General features: G+C 39.9%; 1 protein-coding gene across 1 annotated transcript in view; it reads left to right on the top strand.

The window, feature by feature from the left end:
* Nucleotides 1-17,829, top strand: part of SLC35F1 (solute carrier family 35 member F1) — a 416,463-nt gene that overhangs the window by 251,544 nt on the left and 147,090 nt on the right. Inside the window, exon 2 of the mRNA XM_043439006.1 lies at nucleotides 3,216-3,391. Coding sequence (XP_043294941.1) covers nucleotides 3,216-3,391 — 176 coding nt within the window. The remainder of the gene's footprint in view (nucleotides 1-3,215; nucleotides 3,392-17,829) is intronic.

Raw genomic sequence — 17,829 nt, 5'->3', positions numbered from 1 at the left:
TAGACAGAGTGAAGAGCGTTGTACCAACTTCCCAGTAAAAACAGTCATTATAGAACGATACAGAAGTAAAGGAGATACATCCCAGGGAAAGAGAGGGCAGAGAATACTTCTTAAAGGGGATAACATAACATGTGGGCCAAATCTTGAAAGATGAATGAGAGTCAGACTGACAAGTTGGAATGAACACTCTGGAAATAATAACACGTGAGAAGAAATGCTGACGAAGAAGACCATGACTCATTGTTGAAGTGCAAGTAGCTCTGCAGGGCTGGAGCTGTGGCTCCCTGGGGGAATAAAATTGGGGAAGCAGGAGGTAGGGCTCCAAGGTGGTAGGAGTAGAGAGTGGAGGAGGCATCGAAGGCCTTGTTTCAGTAGCTGCTGCTGCTGCTTAACAAACCACCCAAAACTTCATGCTCTGAAAGCACCACCATTGATTATTTCTCACGGTTCTCCAGTTGGGCAGCAATGTCTGGGGATGCTTCATCTCTGCTCCTCATGACTCAGGTTGGCACCACTGCCCCGGGGCCAGAGGATCCACGATCCTCATGCACATGTCTGGTGCTTCAGCTGCGGTGGCAGTGGTTGGCTGGGTCTCTCTTTTCTTTTTCTCACAGCCTCTCAGTATTCAGTGGTCTACCTCGGGGTTCTGTACATGGAAGTTGTATCCTAGGAGGGCAGAAAATGGAAGCCAGAGAGCTTCTTAAGACTTAGGCTCAGAAATCACCTGACATCTCTCCCTCTACTTTCTGTTGGTCAAAGTAAGTCACAAGACAAGCTCAGCTTCCTGAAAAGGAAAATAGAACCCACCTCCCTTTGGGAGGAGCAGCTTGAGTGTAGAAAGATGTGAGGCAATGTTGGCAGCCATCTTTTTAGACAGTGTAACATAGGCTTTATAGATCACTGCTTTCTATAGGATGCCATCTATGGGGTATCATCTATAGGGGAGGATTTTAAACTAAAGATTAATATTTTAAACTTATATATCTAAAAATATCTCTGACTCCTTTATAAAGATTGAATTGAGGAGTCAGGGCCAGTACTTGGAAACAGAGCAGTCTACCAATCTGTCAAGGCAGCCTCTACCAATAGATTTCAAGCTAACCTGTGGAGAGTCTTTTTCATGAGCCCACATGCCTTGCCACAGTGTTTCCTCCTCCTGAAAGCAAATGGGATGAGTGATGGATTTGCCATTTTTTTTTTAAAGGATACTACCAAGATATCAACCCAGCTGAGGCCCAGAGTCTATACCAGGTCAGGAGACTCTGGCCCATGTGTCACATCTGCTCACCACCTGTTTTGGTACATAAGTTTTATTGGAACAAAAGAAAGGTGTCTACCCAGGACCCTGTGCAGGGGACTACCTTCCAGAAAGATGGATTCACATACACCGTGGGGAAGGAAATATGTAATACTGCAGATGCTCTGCATAATGCTTCTTTGTTTAGAAATATGACTCTTTTCTTATTCAATGTTGCTTTTTCTATAAATAAATAAACCTGGAAAATCAGGTGAGACTCTTGGCGAGAGCAGAAGCCTACTTTACTGAAGCTAGGGGTTCATCTTGTGTCAGAGGATACAGGTGTATGTGACCACAGAGCCCACATGAGCATTTTATTTCTCTGCAAAGTGAGCTCTTTGACTCTTGCCAGTAATCTCGACTACAGAAGACTTTAGGGTCAGTGCCTATAAAAATGCCATGGAAAATATTTATAAAATTTGCAATCTCTTACTACACCACTTCAGTTACTAAATTTCCTTTATGAATAAGAGTTTTAATATATCAACAACTGCGACTTGAGCAGAGGAGAGCAGAAACTAGTGCTTATTAGTGTTTGTTAGAGATTCAAAATCTGGGAATGGAGAGGAGATACTCCTAGATTTAAGGGGTTTGTATAGCCCTTTCTTCTAAGTGTTCCTAGAGCCAAGATTTCAGTCTATGAAAGAGAAGAGTCCCTTTTTTGATATGCGAACCTTAGGACAAGGTTGGAATATGGTCCCTCCTGGTCAGTTTTGAGTTCTATCTCGGATTTCTGAACATTTGTTCATGCCATGGTGGCAACAGGAAAGCGTTAATTTCCGCTAGAGCTCTAGGGGAAGTGGGAAGAAGCCAGGAGCACTTGGAGAGATTTAATCTCAACTCCCAACTTTGTCACTAATTATGTGACTGTAAGCAAATTCCTTAACCCTTCCAAACTTTGGTTTCTTCCACTGCATGCATGCTAAGTCACTCTAGACGTGTCTCACTCTTCATGACCCAATGGATTGTAGCCCACCAGGTTCTTCTGTCCGTGGGATTCTTAGGGTAAGAATACTGAAGTGGGTTGCCCTGTGCTCTTCCACAGGATCTCCCCAACCCAGGGATCCAACCGGTGTCTTTCTCTTTTTTTTTTTTTTCCATTTATTTGTATTAGTTGGAAGCTAATTACTTTACAATATTGTAGCGGTTTTTGCCATACATTGACATGAATCAGCCATGGATTTACATGTGTTCCCCATCCCGATCCCCCCTCCCACCTCCCTCACCATCCCATCCCTCTGGGTCATCCCAGTGCACCAGCCCTGAGCACTTGTCTCGTGCATCCAACCTGGGCTGGTGATCTGTTTCACCCTTGATAGTATACTTGTTTAAATGCTGTTCTCTCTGAACATCCCACCCTTGCCTTCTCCCACAGAGTCTAAAAGTCTGTTCTGTACATCTGTGTCTCTTTTTCTGTTTTGCATATAGGGTTACCATTACCATCTTTTTAAATTCCATATATATGTGTTAGTATACTGTATTGGTCTTTATCTTTCTGGCTTACTTCACTCTGTATAATGGGCTCCAGTTTCATCCATCTCATTAGAACTGATTCAAATGAATTCTTTTTAATGGCTGAGTAATATTCCATGGTGTATATGTACCACAGTTTCCTCATCCATTCGTCTGCTGATGGGCATCTAGGTTGCTTCCATGTCCTGGCTATTATAAACCGATGTCTCTTATGTCTCCTGCATTGGCTGGCAGGGTCTTCACCACTAGCACCACCTGGAAGCCCCCTTCCTTTGCACAATCCCAGTAATAACTGCTCCTTCCCAGTAGGATTGCTGTGATGAATTAAAAGAGTCACTGTTTATTGCATGTAGCCTAGTGAATGGCGTAAGTGCTCAGTAAATTTTAAGTGATTGTTTTATTGGACTTCCTGCTGATCTTTGCTATGTTTCTCTTTATTTCTCAGGGAGATGTTAATCTCTGTGGCTCTAGGCCAGGTGTTATCCCTCCTTATTTGTGGAATTAGCTTGACCAGCAAGTACCTGTCAGAAGATTTCCATGCCAATACACCAGTCTTCCAGAGTTTCCTCAATTACATTCTTCTCTTCTTGGTCTATACCACCACACTAGCTGTCAGACAAGGTAAGCATGCCAAACCTGTTTCTCTTTTACCAATATCTTCAAGAGTGATGAGCTATGACCAGATTAACTTTTTTCACTTACAGCATCATAAGACGATTCAAAACCCCAAATCTTGCTGTTCTGTTTTGTGATAATACAGCAAACAAAATGAATGAATAAATCACAAAGAAGCAGGAATTATATGAATTCAGCGGGGAGTAAGAAGTGCATGTATAGGCCGAAAAGTACAATTGCTTACTACTTGAATTCCTGTTAGCATTTCTTGTACCCTTCAGTGAATCTAAATAGACAGCTTCCCTGGAACCTGAAACAGTCCTGATGAAGCTGTCCCTAATACCTGCTAGCCCTGAGAAATCCAAGGGGATTGCAGACAAATATATGTCTTTGGGAAAGGAAGATAAAAATAGTAAACACAAACAACTCTAGTAATAACAAAAGGGAAAAGAAAGAAAAAACGGCTACCACAGTCATGTGAGATGTTCTGTCTAAACTTAAAATAGCTAAGGCAATGGAACAAATCCTTTAAGACTCGGTACAGGAAAAACTTATTAAAGGGCAGTTGCAGTTGAAATCCTTGTGGTATATCTCTGGAGGGTGTACTTTAGAGACATATGATAATACCATTGAATCCGGTATAAACACGCTTATCTATGGCCCAGAAATAGCCAATAATGTTGTTATCATTAGCTATAGCTATCAACTATAAAATATGCACTGAAAAGTAACCATAATAGATTTCAAGATAATTATATACCTTAATAATGAAAAAAGATACATGAATAGCTGTATACAATAATCCTAACAGTCATACTTTTTTGAAACTTTGCCACAAACCATATCTCAGCATTGTATTTTTACATTTGCTTATTTGGATTGTCATCCAAAATAATATTGCTTATTTATAATGATTTGGCCAGGACTAGATTTTATCTTAGAAGAAGAGTACAAATGAACAAGTTAGGACTGACTTCCAGTTTAACTTGGGATTGTCTAAGGTATCGGAGAAGCTAATTTCATTTACTTCTTAAAAATTGGTATTATTGGTGTTTGGTTTTTAAAATTCAGCATTGGTAAACATAATTAAAGAATAAAATTTCAAACAAAACCTCAGGCTATGAAAGTTGACACTGAGTGTCAGCTACATTTCCTCAGTATGATTTGGAAGCCAATGATTTTGAATGCTACAAATGCATTATCTAAACAGTTGATTCAATCCAGAAATGACTCCAGAAAATGAGAAAGTGGAGGAGGTGTATAATTAGAAATTTACTTATGAGAGACTGTCAATACGAAGAATGTATCATTTGATCGTATCAAGAAGAGAGAGCTATGCAGTTCAACTTAAAAATAATTTAATGAAAACTTGAATGATAATTTAGAATTATTAAAAGGTAGAATTATTTTAGCCCAGTACAAGGATTATAGTTAAAAATAGTAAGATTGAAGAACAAATTTGCAACATTCTGATATAACAACAACAACAAAATCTCACAGAAGTGGTAAATTTGTGTTCTCTGGAGATTTTTAGGACCAAACAGTCTGCCAGTGGTCCCCAACCTTTTGGCACCAGGCACTGGTTTCATGGAAGACAATTTTTCCATGGACCAGAGTGGGGGAATAGTTTTGGGATGATTCAGGTGCATTACATTTATTGTGCGCTTTATTTCTGTTGTTACATCAACTCCACCTTGGACTGTCAGGCATTAGATCCCAGACACTGGCGATCCACTGCTCTAGACTATAAGATGATGAACTGCAATTACTTTTCGGGTTCTTTTCACTCTTGCTTTCCAGGAGCCCAGAGATTTAACAAAAGCTCTCATCAGGGAAAAAAAATAAAAGTAAGCCATTCTAAGAAACAGAATAATTTCACAGTTACAGGTAGAGACAGAAAAGCTTTAAAAAAAATTAACTATAGAAAAAGACCCAAAATTAATAGTAATACATTTTGTTGAGACTTTATAATGTGCCCGCCACTATGTATGTGAATTACCTCTTTTATTCCTTCAAACCAAGGAAATAGGAATTATTATCCAAAAGTTTATCACTGAGAAATTGGAGGCTTCCCTGGCATCAGGAACCTGCTGTAGGCTACAGAACTAGGAAGAGTAAGTGTCCCTCTGAGGCCAGGCTGGGTACCTTCATGGCCCACCCTGCCCACCTATGTAGAGTCCGGGGGAGGAAGGAAGAGGGGAGGGAGACATGTTTGAGCCAAAGGAGGGTTTTTCCCCTTGAATTTCAAAACCCTGGATAAGAAACAAGCCCTGGGTGAGAGGTCCAGTGACGCACAGCAGTGAGGTCAAGAGGATATGGCTGTACGTGGTGCCGAGAGTGGGTGGGCATGGGGGCAGGGCAGAGGGATGACTGGAAAGAGGCCAGGGGCTAGAAGCAGCAAGGAATTCACAGGCTGTTTGGAAGAAAAAGACTGAAAAGGACCTGAGAACATTCTGTCGTTATGGTTGATGATGGAGAGAATCAACTTCTAAAATGCCCTGTCCAGAGATATCTGCCATGGCCTCAGATTATCACCAAACTTGCTGGCATGTCTTCATTTGGGTGTTTACTCAGAATGTTTGTTTGTTTTAAGCTTCATCTTTAGAGGTTTTAATAGACCAGCATTAAGCTAACATCTGGAAATCAACATAGTAATTACATTAATTTTGTATAGGCTGATTCAGTGCCATGTTCTAGCAACATAATAATCTCTTTCATTATGCACCTCAAGATGTGAGAGGGGATGAACAGAGCAAAGAGGAGAGGGTGGAAAGTGAAGTGTGTGTGAGGGAACAACTGTTTTAGCCACATTTCCTCCTCCATTCGTAGTGCCCCCTGACTAATCTCCTGGGAGGGCTGCAGGTTATAGTTGAACCAGATGCAGCTTTCTCAATTCTTCCAGCATAGATGTCACTGATCCTACAGGGTCACTCTATTCATTTGATACCACCTTAGGCCACATAACAGCAAGGGGTTAGACTCAAGAACTAACAGTCTTTCTGTATCACTTTAATCATAAAATGTATGATTGTCACATGTAAACACAGTGTGATAAATGCCAGAAGCCTTTCAAGAACATTAAGGGCCATGTCATTACAAAGTCTTATAGAAATTTGACTTCTGAGTTAAAGTGAATTCTTTTCATCAAATTTGCATTGAACCTATGATCAAAGACTCTGAAGCAACAGACTCCAGTATAAGTTTCAGTGTAACTCCCAGTTGAAGCTGGAGTTTTGAATTATTGCTGGTTATTCATTGATTCCTACAAAATTTGTAGAAAACCAAAAATTGATTCCTACAAAGACCATCCTCCTAAAATTGCGTATTATAGAACAGGTTTTAAAACTACCCCTTCTTTATTGGAGCTAGATTGTTGTTTTTTTTATTCCAGATGGTTCTAAAATTTTTAAACATCTTGCCATTTATCATAAAGAGCCTCATTAATACAGCACTGTAGAAAAAATATACTTCAAAAAACTAGTTCTAATAAGATTGTATCAAATTTGAGAATTTAGATAAAATTTAGATAACTGTTACTTAGTTAGCTGTAACCACTTTGGGGAAGCTACTCAGACAATTAAAATATACCCGTTGATTGAAGTAATGCCTGAAATCCAAACACAGGTTATATGGGCAAGGTGGGGCTTTAGGAACTGTAAAGGAAAATGTATTCTTCCTCTTGTGTTTCTCCTTTACGCTCACACGACAGTTCTTCTGACACCAGATGTGTGGGGCTTTCCCACACCCTGTAGTTCTGTGACACCAGCTGAGTGTCTTACAACATAAGTCAGTTCTGACAGTTCTGTCGGGAGATGGATGGAAGTTATTACTGGTGCATCTGCTCTACCTGCTATAGGTCAGAAGTTGCCACTAACCTTCCTTGGATTTAGTTACTTTACTAGAGCATCTCACAGGACTCAGGAAAACAGCTTACTTAATGTTTACTAGTTTATTACAAAAGGATATGATGTATTTTTGGATAGAAGAAGTGAGTAGGGCAAGGTATGTGGAAGGGGGCATGGCTTCTAGAACAGCTCTCTCAGAACCTCCATGTCACATGTTCACCAACCCCAGCGTTCTCCAAACTGCATGCTTTTGGAATTTTTATGGAGGCTTCAATAAGTAGACATGATCATTAACCTCATTTCCAGCTCCTCTCCTCTCTCTGGAAAATGGGAAGGCAGGGCTAAAAAGTCCAGTTTTCTAATCACAGCTTGGTATTTCTGTTGACCAGCGCCATCCAGGAACCCACCAAGGGTCAACTCATTAGAAGAAAAAACTTCCTATCTCCCTGGAAATTGTAAGGGATATAGGAGCTCTGTGTCAGGAGCAAGGGTCAAAGACAAAATAGAACAAAATATGTTCCTAGTGCTTTGCATGTGTGCTTAGGTCCTCAGTCATGTCCAACTCTTTGCGGCCCTGTGGACTCCTCTATCCTGCAGTCCGCCAGGCTCCTCTATCCATTAGGATTCTCCAGGCAAGAATACTGGAGTGGGTTACCATGCCCTCCTCCAGTGGATCTTCCCAACCCAGGGATCAAACCCAAGTCTCCCTCAAAGCAGGTGGATTCTTTACCAGCTAAGCCACCAGAGAAGCCCAAGAATACTGGAGTGGGTGGCCTATCCCTTCTCCAGGGCATCTTCCAACCCATGAATCGAACCAGGGTCACTTTTGCATTGCAAGGGGATTTTTTACCAACTGAGCTACTAGGGAAGGCTACTAGTGCTCTTATCACTTAGGAAATTGCAAGGGTTTGAGGAGCTCTATGCCAAGAACCAGGGGCAGAGAACTATGTGAATATTATCTCACAGGTAAATGACTAAGAAAGTGTAGTGCTGCCAAAACTTACTGATTTGAAACCTCTTCCTCATGTATCCTTTTTTTCTTAAAATTCCATGTAATACTAGCTGAAATCAGGAAACAGAAAAACACAAAAAGCAAACTATGAACAACTAAGGGCTTCTTCCCTGGTGGTTCAGCAGAAAAGAATCTCCCTGCCAATGCAGGAGACACAGGTTCATTCCCTGGGTGGGGAAGATCCCCTGGAGAAGGAAATAACAACCCACTCTAGTATGCTTGCCTGGGAAACCCCATGGACAGAGGAGCCTGGCGAACTACAGTCCATGGGGTCACAGAGTTGGACATAACTTAGCAACTAAACGCACACATATGAACAGCTAAAGACCATGCAGTTCTTGCATTTGTGATGTAGAAGCTAGAAATCTGACCAACTTTTAAAACAAAGGTGAAATAAGATATATTTCTTATGAAGAAAAATTATGTCATCACACTTTTTCCATAAGCTTCTTTTATCAATTATTATACAAATCCTGCTTCCTCCCAGAATCACTTTCAGCAGTTCTTAAACAATAGATATCCATGATTCTTCTCTTGGCAGTTTTTAACTTCTGAATATATATAAATCACACAAATTTTTTTCAGCTTTTAGACTTTTTGTTTTGTGTTGGGGTGTAACCAATTAAGAATGCCATGATAGTTTCTGGTGAACAGTGAAGGGATTCAGCCATACATACACATGTATCCATTCTCCGCCAAACCCCTCTCCTATTATGCGGTCATATAACATTGAGCAGAGTTCTGTGTGCTATACAGTAGGTCCTTGTTGGTTATCCATATAAACCATAAGATTTTTAAATAGTCAATAATTTCTTCTTTTCTTCTGCCAAGTTTTCTCAGTTCTTTCCTCTCCAATTTCTTTTTGTTTTCCCATCAACAAGCTGCTCAGTGATGAGGGAGGTAAGGATTGCGAGGCAAAAGCAGGATGTTGAGGGTGAAAAGAAAACATTTTCATCCTTTATTTTCCTCTTCAAGTCGTGATGATGGAGAAAGAATGGGTATCTCTAATGAAAACATGAATGGAACCAGAAGTGCCTGCTTCATTTTGGATATAGACCCTGGGAAGAGAAGAAAGTTTGCCACTATTTGGCATCAGTAGAGATATTCCTGGTGATTGGTTCTGCAAGTTTTGCTTTTTCACTGAGAGAGGTTTTTATAAGCTCTTCTAATTCTGAATAAAAGATAAGCTTGCAGCTAGAAACAATTTGATGAGTATTGCATGAATTCTAGAAAATTCTTACATAGACATTAAAATATTTGTTGAATCTTTTATATATTTCTTTGTGTGAGTGTGAAAAATGAAGCAAGTTACTAATAGTACTAACAGCACACTCAAATATATCACCGTGTGTAGTCTGAATTTTTCCAAAGAGAATACAGAAACGTAAATTCATGCCATGTTCTTCAAGAGAAATACTCTTGGTTTGAACACTAAATATCATAAGACAGAAATATCATAAGATAGATATCTTATGATATCTTGAACACTTAAATATCATAAGACAGAAATCCTGGAGGTCTAGGTTCTAATTTCAGTTGTCAGTGGAGAGGCTGATGAAATGAATTTGCCTCAGGCCTATGGAGCACTCACCCTCTCCTGGTCCCCTTTACCCACTATCTTTTTTCTTCCAGAGCACTGACGTGCTGACTCATTAGAAAAGACCCTGATGCTGGGAAAGATTGGAGGCAAAAGGAGAAAGGGGCAGCAGAGGCTAAGACAGTTAGAAAGCATCACCGATTCAATAGACATGAATCTGAGCAGACTCCAGGAGATAGTTGAGGAGAGAGAAGCCTGGCATGCTAGAGTCCACAGAGTCGCAAAGAGTCAGCTAGGACTTAGCGACTGGGCAACAACAAGCACTGAAGTAGCCAGGTTGGTGAGGGAAATATATAAAGATGACGGTCTTGTCTATACACAATAGGTACATCCAACTCATGGCCCAGCAGTCTAGTCCCTATAAGAACATTCTCAGAAGTTGTACCAGAAAAGTGTTCCTCCACTAATTGGAAGATGATAGTTGCCTCTTCCAATGTAAGACAGGCTTCATATGTACTCCCTGCAGAAACACTACACTTCTTATAATTATGTAAGCTAATTTCTCAATTACCAGTGGTGCAAGATTAAAAATACCTGTCTAATTAGAAGAAATGTAGAACTTCATACAAAATAATATAGGCCTCTGTGAAAACCGCAACAATGTTTGGGGAACTTAGGTGTCCAGCATTTCACAGTATGTCAGACGCTGGAGTCCCCCGAAGATCTCACCTCCCTACCTCTGTTTGTAGGGCTCTGCCTCTGTGAACCTTTGTCCCTTGCCTTTGTTGGAATTTTCTTTGGTGCTTACTGTAGGAAATCCAAGACATAGGACAGAGCAAGAAAAAGAGGTAAAGTGGGATCCAGGATTTTCTCAGAGCAGAAGCCTGAATTCTTGTTTTAAAATTTTTATTTTATATGGGAGTATAGTTGATTTACAATGTTGTATTAGTTTCCATTGTATGGCAAAGTGATATATATCATTTCATGGCAAATAGGTGAGGAAACAATAGAAACAGTGACAAACTGTATTTTTGGGGGCTCCAAAATCACTGCAGATGGTGACTGCAGCCATGAAATTAAAAGGCGCTTGCTCCTTGGAAGAAAAGTTATGACCAACCTAGACAGTATACTAAAAAGCAGAGACATTACTTTGCCAACAAAAGTCCCTCTAGTCAAAGCTATGGTTCTTCCAGTAGTCATGTATGGATGTGAGAGTTGGACTATAAAGAAGGCTGAGCACTGAAGAATTGATGCTTTTGAACTGTGGTTGTTGGAGAAGACTCTTGAGAGTCTCTTGGACAGCAAGGAGATCCAACCAATCCATCCTAAAGGAAATCAGTCCTGAATATTCATTGGAAGGACTGATGAAGCTGAAACTCCAATACTTTGGCCACCTGATGCAAAGAACTGATTCATTTGAAAAGACCTTGATGCTGGGAAAGATTGTTGACGGGAGGAGAAAGGGACAACAGAGGATGAGATGGTTGGATGGCATCACCAACTCAATGGACATGAGTTTGAGTAAACTCTGGGAGTTGGTGATGGACAGGGAGGTCTGGTGTGCATCAGTCCACAGGGTGGCAAACAGTTGGACACGACTGAGTAACTGAACTGAACTGAACTGATATATATATATATATACATATATATATATATATATCCATTCATTTTCAGATTATTTTCCCATATATGTAATCACAGAATATTGAGTAGAGTCCCCTGTGCTATACAGTAGGTCCTTGTTGATTATCTATTTTATATATAGTTGTATGTATTTGTTGATCCCGACCTTCTAATTTATCCCTCCCCCCATGTTTCCATTTTGGTAACCATAAATTTGTTTTCAGAGTTTGTGAGTCTGTTTCTGTTTTGTAAATAAGTTCATTGTATTGTTGTTGTTTTTTAAAAAATTCTACATGTAAGTGATATCATATGATATTTGTCTTTGTCTGACTTACTTAACTTAGTATGATAATCTCTAGGTTCATCCATGTTGCTGTAAATGACATTATTCTTTCTTATGACTGAGTAATAGCCCATTGTATATATGTACCACATCTTTATCCATTCCTCTGTTGATGGCCGTTTTCATTGCTTCCATGTCCTGGCTGTTGTAAATAGTGCTGCAGCAAACATTGGGGTGCATGTATCTTTTCAAATTACGGTTTTCTGTAGATATATGCCTAGGAGTGGGGTTGCTGGATCATATGATAGTTATATTTTTAGTATTTTAAGGAACCTACATACTGTTCTCCATAGTAGCTGCATCAATTTACATTCTCACCAACAGTGTAAGAAAGTTCCCTTTTTTCCACATCCTCTCCAGCATTTATTGTTTGTAGACTTTTTGATTATGGCCATTCTGACCAGTATGAGGTGATATTAAACATGACATTAAGCGTTAAATATGTTAAGCATTTTTCATGTGCTTCTTGGCCATCTGTATATAGAAGCCTGAGTTCTGCTCATACATAGCTTGTTCAGTTTCCAATTCTGTGGGTAACTTTGACTAAATCACGGAGAAGGGATTCTTAGAGAGTTGGATAAGGAAGGACTTGGCAAATGTAAATACTGAATTATAACTCCCTTGTGAGTCCTGAGGGAAATATTATTGTCACTTACCTAAGTCTGGTGAGGTAATACTCACTGGAGCCTCTTAAATCATCTTCCTTGTGGGAAACTACTTGGCAAACCTCCATTTCTATTCATTGTTAGGTTGTATTTATGTTTACATGTTGGAGAGTTTTAGCCTTCATAGTATAGAAAGCTTGTACTTCAATAACTTTTGAAATGAACCTTAGTGGATACTCCCTGGGAATTATATTGATAAGGGAAGGAAAAGAGAAAGTGGGGCAGAGGATAAGGGTGGGGGCTCCTCTACAAACCATGCTGGGAAACAGTGAAGATCACAGGAGAAAATTAAAATCCAGTTTTAGCAAAATGGCTCCTCGGGATGTGAAGCAACTGGAACTCTCATATACTGCAACTGGAAATGCAAAATGATATGGACAGTTTGGAAAATGGCTTAGTACTTTCTTATAAATTTAAATACCCACTTACCATATGACCCATCACTCAAGTTCTTCCAAGAGAAATGAAAACGTAATATCCACAAATATTATGTGCAAATGTCCATTGCAGTTTTATTCATAAGCTAAAACTATAAACAACCCAAGGGCTCATCAGCTTGTGAAAGGATAAAAACTGTGGTAAATTCCCACAATAGAGTATGACTCTGCCATAGAAGGACAATATTATTGATACATGCAATGATGTGTATTAATCTCAAAAGTTTTATGCTACGTGCAAGAAGGCAGACATGGCACCATATACATTGTATAATTATATAATGCATAGTAATGCGAAGTTCTGGAAAAAACTTAAAACTGTAAGGTCAGGAAATAGATCAATGATTGCTGGAGTAGGGAATCAGGGGTTGGGAGTGATTGACTACAAAGGGACACAACTTTGGAAGTAATGGAAATGTTCTATATGTCTTGATTGCTTAGAGGTTACATGACTATATATGTTTGTCAGAACTCTTCAAATTATACTTTAAAAGGAGTGAATTTTATCACATATAAATTATACTTGAATATACCTGACCAAAGGGGAAAGAAAAAGAGAAAGACTTGACCACCTACTCTCACCCCATGGCTGCCATGATGAAATTGCATATCAGTGAGTTCAAGTTCCCACTGGATAGCTTTTCCCTCACTTATGGATATTAGGAAAGGCCATTAAAATGTCCTCCTTCATTGTGGCATGCTTTCAGACTGCAAGAATGAGTACAGTTTCCCCCCCTACTCCAGAAAATGTACTTACTCTAAAGAACTTGCTAGTGGGACACAAATTATTATTTATCAAGCTCACAATCCATTAAATAGTGTAAAAGTACATATATTTCATACATACGCAGTGCTTACAGGGCAGTCTGCACCAAATCAAGTCTCCCACAGTCTTCATCAAACTTACAGTACCTAAGAGTGCATGTCCTGTTTGTGTGAAAGTGGCTGACTCTCAAATAAAGTGGTACGTTAGCCAGAACTTTCAATATGACTTAGCACGATCAATAACTTCTAGATGGAAGGAAGATGGCATGCATATGCAAGGCCGTCCCTCATTCCTCATGCCAAATACTTCATTAACAGATACCCTTCTGCTTCTTCGCTTCCAAACAGTGTATGAGTTGGGAGGGAGGGATTGTCTCCCTATTTTATACAGAGTCTGTGTTGACTGTTAATTCTGGAAATCTTTAAGCGTTCATCTCTCCATGCTGCGAGCTGGCACAGAGCGATACTCATTCCTGGCACGAAGCTCCAGCATTCTTGTGGGAGATTGAAGGGTGGTTACAAGATGATAACTATATTGCCTCAAGGAGATAAGTCCCCTTCTGCCAAAATAGTGCTTTGTATGTAATTAGTGTAAAAATTCAGAGGAATAGAGTTTATCCTTACAATCATCTTTCTCATTAAAAAAGAATCATAATGGAAGAACAAAGCAGTCCCTGCAGTGAATTGAATTGCTTTCCCAAAGTTTTCATTAAATCAAAGACTCAGCGGTTAGCCATCTTGCAGACACTGTTGCAGTCGGCTGCAGGATATTTGCAGGGGGGAGAAAATAAAACAATGAAGGGAACTTTTTTTTTTTTCTTTCCCAGGAGTAGAATTGCCTTGTGATTATCTTTAGATCAGAGTTCCCTGTCCGTGCCTTTTTTGAGTGTCTGATTTCATTGGTTTCTGCTTCTGAGTTTTTGAGAACCAGGAAGAAGAAGGTGTAACTCACCAAATTTATATGTGATTCTTGCAAATGGTGGGTTCTAACTACAAGTTGGAGTAACTAGGCCCCTTCAGTGACCTATAGGAGGAAAAACATAAAGAAAATGACTTCTAAATAAGAGAAAAAAATGATCAGAGTTTATATTTTTGCCAATTTTTTACTGTTTGACACTTCCTTGTATGAAAGAGCATGAATATTACATTCTTTTACCTTTAACTGCCTAATTAGTCATGTCTAAGAAAAAGTCTCCCCTTAAGAGTCATATTCAGAAATTACTTAAGTTCACTAAATCTAAATCTAACTTTAGACAGTTAGGATCTAGACTTTTTCTGTTTCTCAGTTCAATCAAAATTCAAGAACCATTGAGTCATCCTGGTTTAACTTGCCTGTATTATATTTCTTCCTTTCATAAGTCAGGATAATAATAGTAGCTGCCTTCACTTTCCGTGTGGACCAAATGAGGTCATATATGTGGGAAATTTCTAGCACAGTGTCAGACATAGAGAAAGTATTCAACGAATATAATCTGCCATCATTGGTATTAGATTTGCTTAATAAATGACTAATTTCCTCCCCAGAAAGTTGGATTTTACACATGTACCCCTTAATTTGAATCTGTTCTATCATGAGGACCCTGAAATTCATGAGTCATATCCCCACCACTTATGTTTATCCTTAACTTGTCACTGGATGTCAGAGCAGGCACTGGTATGATTCATAGAGGGATCCCAAAGGAAAGACATTTTAGATACTTTCTTACCCAATGGTGTCCATTGTGAGTGAGGGAATTCATTGATATAATTATCACACTGGCGCAGGACTAATTCTACAGTGCCTGAGCCCAAGTCCTCCTCCCCCAGCATGTAGAGCAGGGCTACTACTGCCTGAAGAAGCCACGTTGTGAGAGACCATGGGTACCCAGAGTCTGCTTAGAAGGAGCCAGAGCCCCCGATTTCAACTCTGAGGCATAACTGCAATCAAATGGTCCAAACTACTAGAGACTGGAAGCAGTGGGAGGGTTGCCAAAGGAAAGAGCTGAAAAGACAATTCCCTTGGCAGATGCTTGCCCCAGAAATGAGTGCATATTTTATTCTAGAGCTTTGAATATGCCTGTGAAGTCTCAGGATAGAATCACTTCCCACCTTTTCTCTCCCAATGGTTTTCCTATGTGTTTCCCATCTTTTCTCCTGTTTCCTCTTTTCATCCAGCACTTTCCTTCTCACACAGTCAAAAATGATAGACAAATTGGAGGCAATGGGGAGGAGAATATTATTATCCTCCTCCCCATTCACTGGACTGAGGCAGGACTGTCATTACAAATGCAGACCCTACAGAGAAGATCCAGATTATGTTTATGCCACATCTGCGAATAACCACTCCAAGTACCTATCCTTTGTTCAAGAAAAGGCTCAGAGCACAAGGTCACCAATCAAGATCAAGTATGTTGTAAACCAAGCTTGACTACATTTTTTCCAGTGTTTTTTCTTCCATAACACACACAGAATGTATCTGTGAACTGCAACTAATTGAATACACATACAGAAAGCAAAGCAAAAAGCAGCTGAGAAAATTACATTCCCATTTGGGCTGTTTGACTGAGGCACATACTGGCTAGAGAAGTTGAGGAAATAACACTGGGGTTTGGCCAAAACCGGGAGAAGATGGCATTTCTGTCCCTGATAATTTCCATCAAGGAATCACTTCTTAGAGCAACGGCCATACATGCTTCAGCAGACCCTATCATTACAAGAGTAGGCATCCCCAGGGGGTGAGTTGGGTCGCTCTTTTATAGTAAAAATGCCAAAGCTCTGTGAGTTATGTGGAATAATCAGTGAGCAATACAACCCTTTTAAGGCCATTTTAAGGGAAACCATAGTGAGAAATCTGTAAGCAGAGATTTAGTCTTACTAATGAACTACTGTAGGGAAAAGAATTTTCCTCATATGAGCTCACTAAAAGGAATGTCACTCCCATTTTTTTGACAGGGTAAGAATATTATTTTTAAGTTGAAAAATAAAGTCAGGGTGGAGATTGGAAAAAATAAAAGTAATACAAGATGAAAAAGAGTTGCAAAATACCCAGAGAGCACAGAACATTGGGGGCTACTCTGCCCGAGGAGTGGCCGCCAGTATGTCGTTTTCCAGCTCAGAAGCAGGGAGGCTATCACAGACCCTGGAGCCATTGCTCGGCCATCTTTCAGCAGGAAGAACACGCTGCGGACAAACTCAATGGACGACTGGGGGGCCTCACCAAATTCAAAGCAGCAGGTTCTATGCCTACAAGCAATTTCAACTTTGGGCTTAGTGAATGTCATTCACCGAGGTCGCAGTTTCCAGCTGTGCTGTGTTAAACTTGCACCATTTTAGCACAGCTTTAAGCAAACTATTGATTTTAAACTTTTGTCAGGCTAAAAGAAACCAAGTTAGATCATTCAGGAGCAAGCAAAGAACTCGACTTCTAAAAATAAAGTTAAGGAACTTGGTAACTTCTTTTTCACAGAGGAATGTGTAGGCAGAGCTTATATAAGTGGCATAAATACAGAAGCCTCAGTACTGTTCAAAACTAAGTTATTTACTATATGGAAACCTAATAGGTCTCAATCCCTGATTTCTCTTGTTTTGGCATCAGATACGTTAACTAATTTATTTAGATACCCGACGGGAAAGTCAGTGATATTCAGTCAGTTCCTATACTCAGTGCCTCTTAACTGAAGGAATGAACAGGGTGTACAAAGCCAAAGAGGTGGGCTTCCCCCAGCCTACAGAGGTTTATAGTTTTAGTTCTGCCCATGATTACTTTATACAGAAACTTCTGGAACACTCTGACCTGATTACATCTATTCAACTGTAATGTGAGAGCTGGACCATAAAGAAGGCTGAGTGCTGAAGAATTGATGCTTTTGATTTGTGGTGCTGGAGAAGGCTCTTGAGAGTCCCTTGGACAGCAATGAGATTCAAACCAGTCAATCCTATAGGAAATCAACCCTGAATATTCATGGAATATTCACTGATGCTGAAGCTGAAACTCCAGTACTTTGGCCACCTGATGCAAAGAGCCAACTCATTGGAAAAGACCCTGATGCTGAGAAAGATTGAAGGCAAAAGGAGAAGGGGGCAACAGAGAATGAGATGGTTGGATGGCATCATCGACTCAATGGACATGAGTTTGAGCAAACTCTGGGAGATAGTGAAGGACAAGGAAGCCTGGTGTGCTGTAGTTCATGGGGCTGCAGAGTCAGAAACCATTGAGCAACTAAACAACAACAATATCT

This window comes from Cervus canadensis, chromosome 20, assembly GCF_019320065.1.
Source record: "Cervus canadensis isolate Bull #8, Minnesota chromosome 20, ASM1932006v1, whole genome shotgun sequence".
Taxonomy (NCBI): Eukaryota; Metazoa; Chordata; class Mammalia; order Artiodactyla; family Cervidae; genus Cervus; species Cervus canadensis.
Note: the sequence above shows the minus strand (reverse complement) of the source record. Positions and strands in the feature narration are given on the sequence as shown.